Source organism: Vespa mandarinia, chromosome 23, assembly GCF_050613455.1.
Source record: "Vespa mandarinia isolate Hongniang chromosome 23, ASM5061345v1, whole genome shotgun sequence".
In the NCBI taxonomy this organism is placed as follows: Eukaryota; Metazoa; Arthropoda; class Insecta; order Hymenoptera; family Vespidae; genus Vespa; species Vespa mandarinia.
This window is the reverse complement of record NC_140832.1, coordinates 2243033-2257181: the sequence shown is the minus strand read 5'-3', so window position 1 is coordinate 2257181 and position 14149 is coordinate 2243033. Positions and strand designations below refer to the sequence as shown.

Sequence of the window (14149 nt, the reverse complement as noted above, 5' to 3'; positions counted from 1 at the left end):
CATAGAATTCAATATCACAGCAATGAAAGGAGTAATGTGTGTGTATATATATATATATATACATACATACATACACATATACATATATGTATATACACATATATTTTTGATAATATTAACATAGTAATAATGATAATAATCATAATAATAATAGCAACATATTTTACATACATTAAACATTAATTTTTTTTTTGCTCGATTGACATGATTCTCAATCGTAGTCAATATATTTTGTGTTGCAAACTTTATAAAGATATCATTTTAATTTCTTTCCTATGCAACTGATGCTCTAAGAATTCTTTGTTAGATAACGTACAAGATCAGAAACTCTTGTAATTATGTATTAAACAATACATGGTATTGCGATATTTTATTCCATACACATACACACATATATATACACTGTGAAGCATCCATTTTTACTACATACCTATACTTTTCTTTTAATTTCTGAGAAAAGATTTTGGCTAACATAGATAGACACTTCATCTCGTGTATTTATATATGCTACACATATATTAACATCTTACTTTTTCATTAAATAATCATAGAAAAGATATCTTTCTTTATATCATAAAATGTCTTGCTCTTCTTAATATAATGACAAATAGATAGATTTTATAACAGAATCTTATCACGTTTTAACTTTTGTTAATTAAAATTATTTAATGTTAAGATACATTCTCTACCCCAAAAAACACTAGTCAATATTGAATAGCTGGAAGAAAATGTAAATCTTATTGCGAACGGATGTACACAAGGAATATACATATATTATCTCAATGTATAACATAACGCTTAATTGCGAATATGTATAATTGAAATAAACCCATTGATAAATGATTTCAATCTTTCATGCATAAAAATATTTTTAACTGAGCGGAGAGATTTGGGAATAGATCTCAAACATAACAACACTGTGCATATATGTATATCGATCTATAACATATAAATGAATGTTTATATAACTTTTAACGCTATAGATAAATAAATCGATTTTTAATGTATTGTCTGTTTACTTAGGAAGAAGAGAAAAATGACAATTCGCTGATACATTAAAATAAAAAAATCAAACGTATGAAAAACTTCTATAAAAATCCTTATGTTCCCATTTCTCTACTCTCATGGAGAGCATGTCCAAAATGATGTGTAATTATTTTAAAAAGCTTTCCATATGATCCTTTTCTTTTTTGTTTTATACTCTTTTATATTTAATGCGCGTTTACTAATAAATGTAAAATCACTTTTATGATTTGATCATTATGATCTTTCATCCTATTATAAAAACTTTCTTCTAAAAGTATTATCCCACTTTATGATCTACATATGATCCGATGAATCAAGAAGAAATGTCCTTTACAGACTAATTCTGTGTTTACATCGAAGTTTTACTTATAGTGAAATCAATCACATCCATTTACTGTACAAAATGATATATATATATATATATATATATATATATATATATATATATGTATATATATATTACCATACCTGTTTGGTTTAGTCGGAGAATTGGCGAAGTTTTAGCTCATACTAATTTTTGGGAAACATTGCTAAAATCGTGGCACATATTTGTTGGGGATCAGTTTCATGAGGATTCATTGCCATCGCTGCTTGTACCTGTTCCTCGGGGAAGATATTAGCAAGATGATAATGCAAACGACGTCGTGCATCTTGGGTTTGTGTATTCCAAGTAGCTCCGTGTAAATTTGTTGCGGCTGATGACGGTGATGGCAACAAATTTAATTGTGGATCGGATGTGCCTAATCTAGATACTCGTGAAGGTGCAATTAGATTCGTACTACGAGGAGGCCAAGCTCGGTAAGAATCTGGTGCCGAAGCAATACGTGTTACATGTTGATGAAGTCCTTCAGGATGATCCCAACTACATCAAAGAAAATATATATGTGTGTGTGTGTGTGTGCGTATATATATATATATATATATACATATATTGGAACCAATAAATAGGATATATATCCAACATACCTTATAGGTACTGAATAAGGAGACTCATTACTAGCATGTCTTGTAAGTGGCCTATGCTGTTGGATCGTTGGATGACCACCAATTATAGATTGCTGTGAATGCTGCTGTTGCTGTTGTTTTTGCTGTTGTTGTTGTTGTTGTTGTTGCTGTTGTTGTTGTTGCTGTTGCGTCGAAGATTGCGCTGTATGCTGTTGATATCTTCTCAATTGATAAATACGTGGATCGCATGCCGGATTTAAGGTTAATTGCCGTTGTAATTTTCTATGCATATTCACTGGCTCTGTATCCGAGCTATTAACTCTAGGTGTTGGCCAATTACCTGGAGGAGATACGTATCCTTGAAATGTGGATACAAATTTTTTCTTTGTTAGTTTTAAAATATTAATTCTTATAAATATATATAATTCAATGAAATTCATTAAAATCGAATACAATTTTATTTTATTATCTACCTTGCATATTTTGTACAGCAGAAATCTGTTGTGCGTATACGATTGGACTAGTCGTTGACAAATCCGTAGTGACATTTTCAACGGATCTACTTTTAGGGACGGATGCTAACGATTGAGAAACATTAGATGATATAGCAGCTGATCTTGCTTTACAAAGGGGTTGATGTTGCTGCACGGTAACATTCGTAGTAGTCGCCGCTGTTGTAGAATTTAAGGGTAAACTTAAACTCGGACCTCTAGCTTGAAGATGTCGTTGGGCATGTTCCACCAAACGTTCTGTTACTGATTTATGAGGATGCGGACCTCTTTCTGGATGACGAAATTTGCATTTATTTCCATACGTACATTTCTACGATAAAGAAAACTTTTATACGTACAAATATATGTAAATAAAAAAAAAAAAATTAATAATAATCACAATGCGAACGATCAAATCGCACGTCCATATTTGTTATTATACTCGGCGCTAACCTTCGCATATGGACATGGCGGTGCTGGATCAGTTTTTTTCGGCCCAATTCTTAAGAAATTTTCTAAAGTAGGTCCACTTCTACCAAGCGGATCATCAGGTGGCATAAATCGATCGTTTACAAAACTGTACATCAAAATTCTCTCTTCGACGACTCTTCGAAATTCTGGATTTTCTTGTGCCAAATCTCTATAATTATCGTTACTAACAACGATACCATCGACTTCAGCGGCCAACCTCAGAATATAACGATCGTCGTAACAGACCATACGTTTACCTCCGACTAGTCTGTAGTAGAACACGCAAAAAAAAAAATAAACACGTTATAGCAAATAAAATTCTCTTGTGGTTTTAACACTACCATAAAATAAAAAATAATGTAGTAAAATATAAAGATTGATAATATCTCACCTGGATGGAGTGAAAACGAGTAATCGATCTCTCTCGAGTTCACCTAGAATTTCTTGATCGGCTATTGGATTATCAGGCCTAGATGCTTCCTTACGCCACTTTGGTACAAAAACAGTGATCTCTCGATGTCCTCTAGCTTTGAACCAATCAACGCAGATCTTAATACCACGACATGAAAATACTTCTTTATTTCCATGGCTCATAGCGACGTTACTACCGTCGATTACAACAGGCCTCAAACATGTAACAGTCGTTGTCGTTAGATTCGATCTACCAAGTTCTTCTGTACTGGTCTCGCCATCTAAAATAGTATCGCATTCTTCCGGGCTTTCGCTTAATTTTGGCGAACAACTTGCACCTAGCTTTATCAATTCGGCCAATAACTCATTTTGACCAGGATCCGGTCCTAATTTTTGAAGAGCTGCTTGTACCAAACGTTCGGTATATCCAAGCTTCAATGCGAATTCAACTCTGGCCGTATATCCTTATGATGATTAAAAAAAAAAAAGGAAGGAAAGAATGAGAACAAAATGAATTTATGTTATACATTGTCATCGATATCAAATTATTAATATAATTTTCGATGATATAAAATTACTCTTACCTGGACTTTGCGTTGGGGTCTGTCCCTGAACGGTAACATACTCAGCAAATTCCGCTGCCAAGGTATCCGAAGCAGTACGGGACACGTCCGAATGCGTGGAAGACGAGAGCCGTGATTCCAATGGCGGATGAACGCTCGTTGAATCTTCAGCTTCGTAATCACTGTCATATGAAGAATCTTCAGCGTCTCCACCATTGCTACCACCACCTAACACCGTGCAATCGACGTATCTCTGAAAGAAAAGGAAAAAAAGAAAAAAAATTCTTACTTTCTTTTTCTTTTTCTCTTTCTCTCTTTTTTTCTTTCTTTTTTTGTTTTTTTTTTTTTTTAATATATTCTTATATACAAGATAATTCATTATCGTATTAGTTTTCAATTTGTTTTCTCATTAATCAAATACATACATGTGTAGGTACATATATTATATTATCACATTAATTATAATTAAGAACTTCGATCTTATGTCTATGCTCTTTTTCATTTCATTTTTCTTGTTTTTTTTTTCTTTTACTTTTTTTTTATTTATTTATTTATTTATTTATTTATTTTTTGTTGTTGTTTTATTTTTCTTCTTCATTCAATCTTACAACTTCGAATTTTCGATTGAGATAAAAATAGAATCGATCTTTTATTATACTTTTTTCTTTTCTTTTTTTTTTTTTACTTGGTCCCACACTTGATCATATGCTTTCAAATTTTCGAAAAAGAGATAAAAACAGAATGAAATCTTACGTGAGCTTTGTCATTCGACCTTATACTTTTGACCATACGAAAAAGATAGAAATAAAATTTTATCTTTTATATTAACAATCTTTCGAACAGCGAGATATATAAATAAAATTGATCATCCAAGAAAGGATAGAAATGTTTATTGGATCCACCTTGATATCTTATAAATACTTAATCTTATATATCTTTCAAGCTCTTGAAAATAGATAGATAGAAATAGTATTGAAACGTCGAACGATTAGTAGCCTCCTCCTCCTCGTCCTCCTCGTCCTTATTTAAATCGATACGGTCTTGAGTTTTCTACCTTCTATTTTCGTCATCGTTCAAACTAATACCATTTTTCAAATTGATTTCAATTTACTTTGATACGATATGCAAACTATGCGGAAAGTACTTAGATAAGTAAGTAAATTATCCTACCTCCTATCGAAGCGTACGGAAACATAAATTAAGATTTATATTTATATTTTAAGAATAAGATAGATCTCTTGAATACGAATTCGTTCTATAAAAAAAAAAAAAAAAAAAAAAAGAAAAAACGTAAATACTCTCGAGAGTAAAAGACACTTTGATCTATCTATAATATTCTCAGATGTTTCTTTTAAAAAACGAAAAGGTAGTATATCTCTTTACTGCCATTTTCTTTGATATCCTGACTTCAAGGGGTGACTATAAAACGACGATGAGAGGAGGGAAGTGGGGTGAAAGGATGAGAGTAGAGAGACAGAGAGAAAGAGAGAGAGAGAGAGAGAGAGAGAGAGAGAGAAAGAAAGAGAGTCAAAGTTCCGTTTAACGGATCTCCGAACAGAAACGCGTCCGCTTTGGAACTGACGCCATAAGCTATCATGCTTGTATCTCGACTATCTTCTCATCTTATCGAGGAGACTAGCTTCCTTCGAGCGAAGCGGCAACCGCCTGCTGCACTCGGAGACTCGGCAGCCAGTAAATAACGACTTGCGGATTTATGGCTACATGCGTATACATATGTGTAAGTATGGAACCACGCAAGTCACCTCCCTAACTCCCTCCCTCCCTTCCGTTCTCCTTCCAACCCTCCATTCCACTTCGTTTCTCCTCCTCCTCCTCCTCCTCCTTCTTTTCCTCCTCTCTTCCTTCTACAACTACCTGCACGCAAAGATTTTTAGGGGCATGAAACGCGTGGGTAGAGCAACTTGTAAGCATTGCAACTGCAATACTCTGTATTATTACAGTCGATATAAATTACAATCTTTTTTTTTTTTCCATTAATTATTGGACTATAAAAAAAAGGGGAGGGGAATATTAGATATTAATGTATAGATATAATTGTGTGTGTGTGTGTGTGTGTGTGAGAGCAAATGATAGATAATGATGTATAGAAAAACTTATGATATATAGAGAATAGATAATTTATTAAAATTATCTATTAATGTAAATAGAGAAGTTTAATGTTTCATTAATTTAAATAAAGAAGATAGATAATATATAAATAATAGATAAGGATATATATTTAAGGAATAGATAGAAATATATGTATTTAGAGGGCAGATAATGAACCTTTTTTTTTTTTTTACGATATATCCATATATATATATATATATATATATATATATATATATATATATATAAATGATAAATAAAATAAAATAAATAAAAGAAAATTTTATATAAAAGTACTTTAATCGATAGAATCGACATATATCGCAGATTTGATAAAATAATCGACCTTTGAAAATTTTTTACGAGAAATTATGATAAATAGGACATAGCACTTGTTTGTCGCGGATGCAACCATTAACGGAGATCCAGGTGAAAGTAGAAAGACGTCGGACCATCAGGGTCGTCCATCCTGTACCATTCTTAAATCGACGAAGTCTCATTTATGTTATATACACATCATACATATCCCATCATGCATACATATCATACATACATATCATACATACGTACATACATACATACATGTGTGTGTGTGTGTATGTGTAATAAAATTATGAGTAAAACGTTTATAATTTCTTCGAATTAATAATCGATTCTTACGGATTCTACGTAAATCAAATGTTTTCTTCGAAAATTGACGATCAAAGAGGAAATCCATGCACAACGACAACGACGACGACAACGACGACGATGACGACGAGGATGACGTTCCGTTAGAAATTCCCAAGATAGAAAGAAAATATAAGATCCCTCCTCACTTACAACATATATATATATATATATATATATATATATATACATATATATATATTAGCTTCCGAAATCGCGATGGTTAGGCCTTCGAGTCAGTCGTGCGCCGCGTCGGTAGCATCCGTAATAAATTTCTCGCTAACCTTGCGTCGTCGCCCACCACTCCCGGATCTAGTCTAACGCACATACGTATATGTGTGTGTGTATGTGTATATATATATATGTATGTATATACATATGTATATATGTATGTATGGATGTACGTGCCAGCGCACGTAAGAGGTAACCTGCATATACGTGACCTACGTTCACGGAACACACATACACATATACATGCACATGCACATACACATACATATATATATATATACATACATACATAGAGGGGAAGAAATTAGTAATAAGAGCATCGCAATATGTTTTTATCTATATTATATGTCTCATAAAATTTGACTAATCTAATGTCAATCAAAAATAATAGAAATATCAAGATGTTGCATTAAAATAGATTATCAGAGTCCTGATTTCTTTGGATATAACGATCTCTTTGATGTAGGGAAAAAGAAAAAGAAAAAAAGAGGAAAAAATAAAAATAAAAAAAAGAAATAAATAAAAAAAGAAAATAAAAAAAAAAGTTGATCTCCTTCCGCGTGTCACTTTTAACATATATCTCTCTCTCTCTCTTTCTCCTCACGCTCTAATGAGATTGATTATCGATAATAGCAAACTATGTAACTCTATGTCGCAATCGTAAATACATTACGATATACGTATGTATGTATGTATTTATGTGTGTCTACTGTACGATGATGACCTTACGTCATGGGGTTTGCCGAAGGTCCATTTTCTTTACCACGTGTGTCTTTCTTCGGTAGCTTAGCTAAACGCTTAAAATCTCTTATTCATGGATCATGTAATCGATCTTTGATTGTTCGTCATTAAATTCAATATAAATCGTATTGTACGTTCGATTTATAGACACATACAAACATACATACATACATACATACATACATACATACATACATATATATATATATGTATATATATTTATTCGATCTGTGTGTGTGTGTAAGATCGTTTCGATATCGATACCAGAGCTCTTGTTTCCATCTTGTCGAATCCCGTTATTACCGTCGTACTCAAGAACTTTTTCTCTCGAGTCAGTCAGGGCGAACGATGATCCGATTGGAAGGAATCAATGAATCGATTTATCGTTCGAATTTATATCAAGAGATATATATCACTGCGTTTACTTATGATATTTCTCAAAGGAGTCGATATCTTTTTACCCAAATAATTACTGGAAGTTAATGAACAAAACAACGACCACAATAATGATAACAACTACAATAACAACTACAATAACAACAACAACAAAATTAAATTAAAAGGAGCTAATAATTATTTCATTATAAAAATCTATGTGTACGATATATATATATATATATTATAGTTGATATTTGGTAGAGAGGAGGAGGAAAAAAATAAGAGGGGGAAAAATAATAAATAAATAAAAAAGAAAGAGAGAAAGAGAGAGAAAAAATTAAAAGAAAATTAAAAAGAGATAAAATAAAGGGGAAAGTGGGTAGGGGTAGGGGCAGGATAGGGGCAGGGTAAAAGAGGGGCATCTTCATCAGACAGAGATCGCACAAATTTCTTCGGGCCTGCGCAGAAGAAGGCAAAATGTACACGGTGTGCGCCCCTGCGCCGACAAGATATTCTCTCACGGAACTGGTTTCACATGATTGTACGCGAGAGAGAGAGATAGAGAGAGAGAGAGAGAGATAGAAAGAGAGAGAGAGATAGATAGAGAGACAGAGAGAGAGAGAGAGAGAGAGAGAGAGAGAGAGAGAGAGAGAGAGAGAGAGAGAGAGAGAGAGAAGAGAAGGGAGAGAAAGAAGAGCCTCCTCGACGAAATTGTCCTCCCCCTCTTTTTCTTTCTCTCCTCTCTTCCTTCCCTCCTAAACCTTCTCTTCTTCTTTGGATATTTTCGAAACTGGTTTCACTTGGTGTGGTTAGAAAGAATAAAAGAAAAAAAAAAAAAAAAAAAAAAAAAAAAGTAAAAAGGAAAGTAAAAATAAAAAAGAAAAAAAAAAGAATCATTTAATTCATGAATTTGAACAAATGATACAAGGTGGTTCAAAAGTTCTTCGGGTTAAAAGTTTCTAGCTGGTTAAAAAAAAAAAAAAGAAAAAGAGAGAGAGATAAAAAAATAATCGATTTTATCAAATTTATCTAAGAAATTCTTTCGGTCTGGCATTGTCTATGAATCGTATCTATGAATTCGAAATGAATAATATTCATGAACAATGTTTTCTCTCGAATAAAAATTTCTGATCTTTCTTTCATTAGTCCATCTATATGCAAAAAGATCTATCGTAGATACATACATATATATCTAACCACGATCGACTTTCCCCTAAGAAATATATTTCATGTTCCGGGTTCTCTTTCGATCTCTCCCCTCCCCCTAATACATTTCTAACCAAAGCGAAAATTATAAATGTTTTATATCAATTGTGAAAAAAATTAAAAAAAAAAAAAAGAAAAGAATTCTTTTGCATTGATTATTTATTTATCGAATTTGTGTAACTATCAAATAACTATTATTATTTCTTATTGATTTAATCGATTAATCAAATAAAGCGCGACACGAGGGAGGATGAGTGGTGGGCGGAGGAGGGGTAGGGGGGATGATTCGAAAATTGTAGGCAGAAAAAGAAAAAGAAAAAAAAAAGAAAGGGGGAGAAAAAAAAAAGAAAAAAATTATTATCATCATAATGCAAGAAGATAATTAAGGTATCCTTAAAATTTCAACAATATTTCAAGGCGCAATATTCTGATGAAAGAATATCACAAGAAAGTCGAGTTACGTAAGAAGTAAATTCATTCATCGTTTCACGAGCTTCACGAAGAAGAAGGAGAAGAAGAAGAAGAAGAAGAAGAAGAAGAAGAAGAAGAAGAAGAAGAAGAAGAAGAAGAAGAAGAAGAAGAAGATGAAGAAGAAGAAGAAGAAGAAGAAGAAGAAGAAGAAGGTGAAGTAGGAAAAGAAGGAGGAGGAGAAGGTTGAGATGGAGAAGGAGGAGAAAGAAGAGGAGGAGGATAGAAAAAGAAAAGGAGAGAAGGTCTGGAGGTTTCCAGCCGATCGAAAGGAGGGAAACTAACTGCATCTGCCGAGGGAGAGTAAAGGGTGGGGAAGGTGGGCCACGCGAGAAGTTTGCTTCCGGGTTGGATACTCGCTCTCTTATGGCCTTTCGCGCGATCTCGAACGCGCTCCAAAGGCAAAGTGGACAACAGTAGATTGATTCGCATTAATCTGTAGAGCCGGTAGAAACACAGTCGGGTTACAATCACAGAAAGTGTGCCGATTCCGGCTACCACATTGAGAACCACGCCTCCTCCTCCTCCTCCTCCTCCACCACCTTCTCCTCCATCCATACTGTTATACGAAAAAATAAACTCCCATTGGAAATTTTGTATACGTTCATCATGCGTGCGAATTTTTTCGAATATCAATTTTCTCTATGATTTTGTAATAATAATAATTAAAAAAAAGAAAGGGAAAAAATGTTATATATATATATATATATATGTATATGTGTATATATGTGTGTATGTGTGAAAATTTCATAAACGAGAAAGTTTAACAAATTACAGTAACTTATGCACGTAGACATTATGTCATTCGATCCCGAACCAATCGTTTTTGTACTATTCATTTGCCATTCTAAAAAGTTCGACTCGTTGCACGTTGCATAACGAAACGAGTCGAATGGTTTGCTTTCGAATCATTCGTCCTATGTGCCGAACTCTAACTGAAAGTCTATTTTGGTTATGCGTAAATTTACTGATTGTAACTGAATACTTCCAAATATATAACAAAATCGTTTTTATGTCCCTTCTTCTGTTTATATATATATATATATATATATATATATATATATATATGTATATATATATATATATTTTTTTTGTTGTTTTGAAAAAAAAGGAAAGTTTAAATAATAATTAATAATGTCGTGGAATATTATTAATTGTGATTTATATTAATAAAATTTTTATTGTTAAAAAATTTATACGTTAAACTAAGATTAAATATCTAACTGTTATAGTGAAAAAAAAAAAAAAAGAAAATTGTAAGAGATTAAATGGTAAATCATATATAAGAAATGTAATCTTGGATATTGAAATATACGTGTCGTACAATTGTTTTTAACGATTAATGTGAAATAAATTGAATCATATATTATATATATTATAGTTTCTAGAAATTAATTATCGGTTTATAACGCGGCGCCGAGGCATTCAGTTAAGTTGATAAGAAAGACTTCAGAGGGAAGGAAAACAATATGATATTTCTATTTTCCTTATCTGAGTGAAATGACGTCGGTAATGCATAAGTAAACAGAGAAATAACAAGTTTTTCAACTTTTGCGAATTGAAAATAAACTTATGATGTTAAGAATTAATTAATAATATATTATGAATTAAGAGGATATATAATTTACGATGAAAGAACAAAAAAAGAAAATATATATATAATGAAAATATATTCGTGAAGAAGAGAAAGAGATTATATGGGTGCGTTAGTATCCTTTCATTGTTGGTAGAAAATGATTACGAGTAGGCGGATGTAAAAGCGGATATGGCTTCTAAGACGCGCCAGAGTTCCTATATAAAAACGGACTCGCGATCATTGTACTTTCTTATCAGTGTCTTATCAATAAGGAGACATATCTGGAGTAATTAACGATCTAATACTAACGAGCAGCAACGATGAATCGATGTAAACCGGATGACAGCTAATCGTCTGGATAATTATAGTCTCGTTAACGTCATTCTGATTGCGTCTCGTATCATCATCAGGCCACGAGATTGTCGATAATCGTCACGAATTGAATGTCGAAACATTTACGAAAACATAATATTCCTTTACAACAGATGAAAATGATAACGATATTGAGAATTCTCTTAAGAGATATAAATTATTTATCAATAAGGTCAAATACTTCGACCTTGTAAGCTTTCATAAATTTACATTTTGATGATATCACGTTTCAAAAAAAAAAAAAAGAAAAAAAAAAATATACACATATAATCAATATAATTCGTTTCTATTTCATATTTCTAACGATTTTCTAACGCACATATACATATTATATAAAATGTATTTACGTACATACATAGATAGATACATACATACATAGATACATACATACATAGCCAAAGTGCGTGGAAAACCCGCGAGAAGTTTTAATAGAACGGCCGCTCGCTTTCTCGGAGAAATTCGAAACGTCGTTTCTCGTTCGGAACTCACCTTTCCCGCGACCGTCATTCCAATCTCGCTTGGTACCGCGAGTCTCTCGAGAAAAAGAACGTAACAATTCTGTTTTCGTTCTAATACGTTCAGGACGAAACAATCTTAGCTAATGTTTTTCTTTTTTTTTTTCTTGTTTGTTTCTTAATTCTTCTTTCCTTCTCAAATGATCTTCGAGTTGAACATTCCGAACGATTTTCTTCTTCTTCCTTTCCTTGTCACACTATTACACTGTCTATAATATTTTATTTATTTAAATAATAAAAAAAAAAAAAAAAAAAAAAAACAAATAAACAAAAAGAGAAAGAGGAAAAAGAATACATCGAATTAATCGAAATGATGATAAATAAAAAAAAAAGAGGATAAAAAGAAAAGTAAAAAAGAAAACACGAAGACTACGCGTACAAAGAATGCGTTTCAAAGGCACACTTGTTATTACAGTAAAAGAAAAAAAGAGACAGAGAGAGAGAGAATGAAAAAGAAGTGAAAAAGAAAGATGGAACGATACGAGGAACACGAGGAGCAGAGAAGAGGTGCGCACTCGGCGAAAGCCGCGCGGTGAATGGAGCGACCGCTTCTCCGCGTGGCTCGCGACGTCACCGATTCCTTCCCCCTCCTTACCCCCACCCGCCGCGCGACACTAGGGATCCTACTTCCACACCCCACTACACCGGCGCTCCTCTTACGAGCCCGATCGTACGTTCTCTCTCTCTCTCTCTCTCTTTCTTTCTTTCTCTCTCTCTCTCACTCTCTCAACTACGGTAGACTCCTTATGACGCGTTCACATGTCGATATCGATGGTTTTTTTTTTCATTTCATTTTTTCTTTTATTAATTTTAATTTTAATATTTTCATAAAATGTGGTAAAGCTACGGTAGGATTTTTTACGACGCATAAGCATGTCGATATCGATGTTCTTTTTTATTAATTCTATTTCATTTTTTTTTATTAATCTTAATGTTAATATTTTCATAAAGTGTATATATATATATATATATATATATATATATATATATATATATATATATTAATTTAATATTACAGATCATTTTGTTTTGGAACTAATGAGTTTTGGCAAACTGACCTGGTTCTTTTTTTTTTTTTTTTCTATTAAGATTATTAAGATTATTTTTTTTTCTATTAAGATTGTTAAGAAAAATGAAGGGTCTTTAACGATTATTAATGTCGAATCGTCATCGTTCTCAATCGCTTTCTCGATCGCAATAAACAGACTTCGGGTGGTTTGTTCGTGACCGTCGTGTTGCACGCGTCATGGTAAAATCAGGGACGTCATGTGTTCCTCATTTAAAGTGAAGTAAAAATATAGCTGTCGTTCAATTATTGTTTATGAATCATATGGGTAACAAATTTATAATAATATTATTAAATGGGATGGAGTAATAAAGATAAGGGAAAAAAAAAAAAGTAAAAGAAAAAACTTATTAATCCATGGCGATGAAAATACTTTGACCAGCCCTGTTATATCGAAGGATATACTGCACGATGCATCTCCGCACAGTGTGCATCGCACTATAAACCGTGGCAGTCGTGTCGAATGATCTTAAGGGACCACATGGGAAATCGTGAATTGCATCGTATAAATATTCTAGTCAGATCGTTAAATCCTTAAATGTAAAAGAAAAGAAGAGAGAATAATTTATTTAATTCAATGTAAAGGTGGAAAGATACATTTTAAGTAATAAAAAGATTTAAAAGGAAAAGAAAAAAAAAAGAAAAGAAAGTAAAAAAGAAAAGAAAAAAAAAAGGAAAAAATCCCAAAAATCAACGGAGGTAATCGGTAAATCCGGTGTACTCGGGTAAAAAAAGAATTAACGAATAATACTACTACTAATAATAATAATAAAAACAATAATAATAATAATAATAATAATAATAATAATAATAATAATAATAATAATAATAATAATAATAATAATAATAATAATAACAACAAATTAAAAAGTATTAATGTAAGCAAGATAAAGGAGTATAGTGAACATCCG

General features: G+C 32.4%; 1 protein-coding gene across 3 annotated transcripts in view; it reads right to left on the bottom strand.

Moving 5' to 3' along the window:
- The window catches only part of Regnase-1 (zinc finger CCCH-type containing protein regnase 1), a 28275-nt gene that overhangs the window by 5776 nt on the left and 8350 nt on the right, over nt 1-14149 (bottom strand). For 2 of the 3 annotated variants that reach the window (XM_035872714.2, XM_085663646.1), the window contains exons 2-7: nt 3929-4160; nt 3325-3808; nt 2916-3201; nt 2445-2793; nt 1993-2329; nt 1495-1888 (exon numbers count right to left, since the gene is read on the bottom strand). In XM_035872714.2, coding sequence (XP_035728607.1) covers nt 1537-1888; nt 1993-2329; nt 2445-2793; nt 2916-3201; nt 3325-3808; nt 3929-4160 — 2040 coding nt within the window. In that variant the 3' untranslated portion in view covers nt 1495-1536. The remainder of the gene's footprint in view (nt 1-1494; nt 1889-1992; nt 2330-2444; nt 2794-2915; nt 3202-3324; nt 3809-3928; nt 4161-14149) is intronic. The other variant, XM_085663647.1, reaches the window with a different exon arrangement.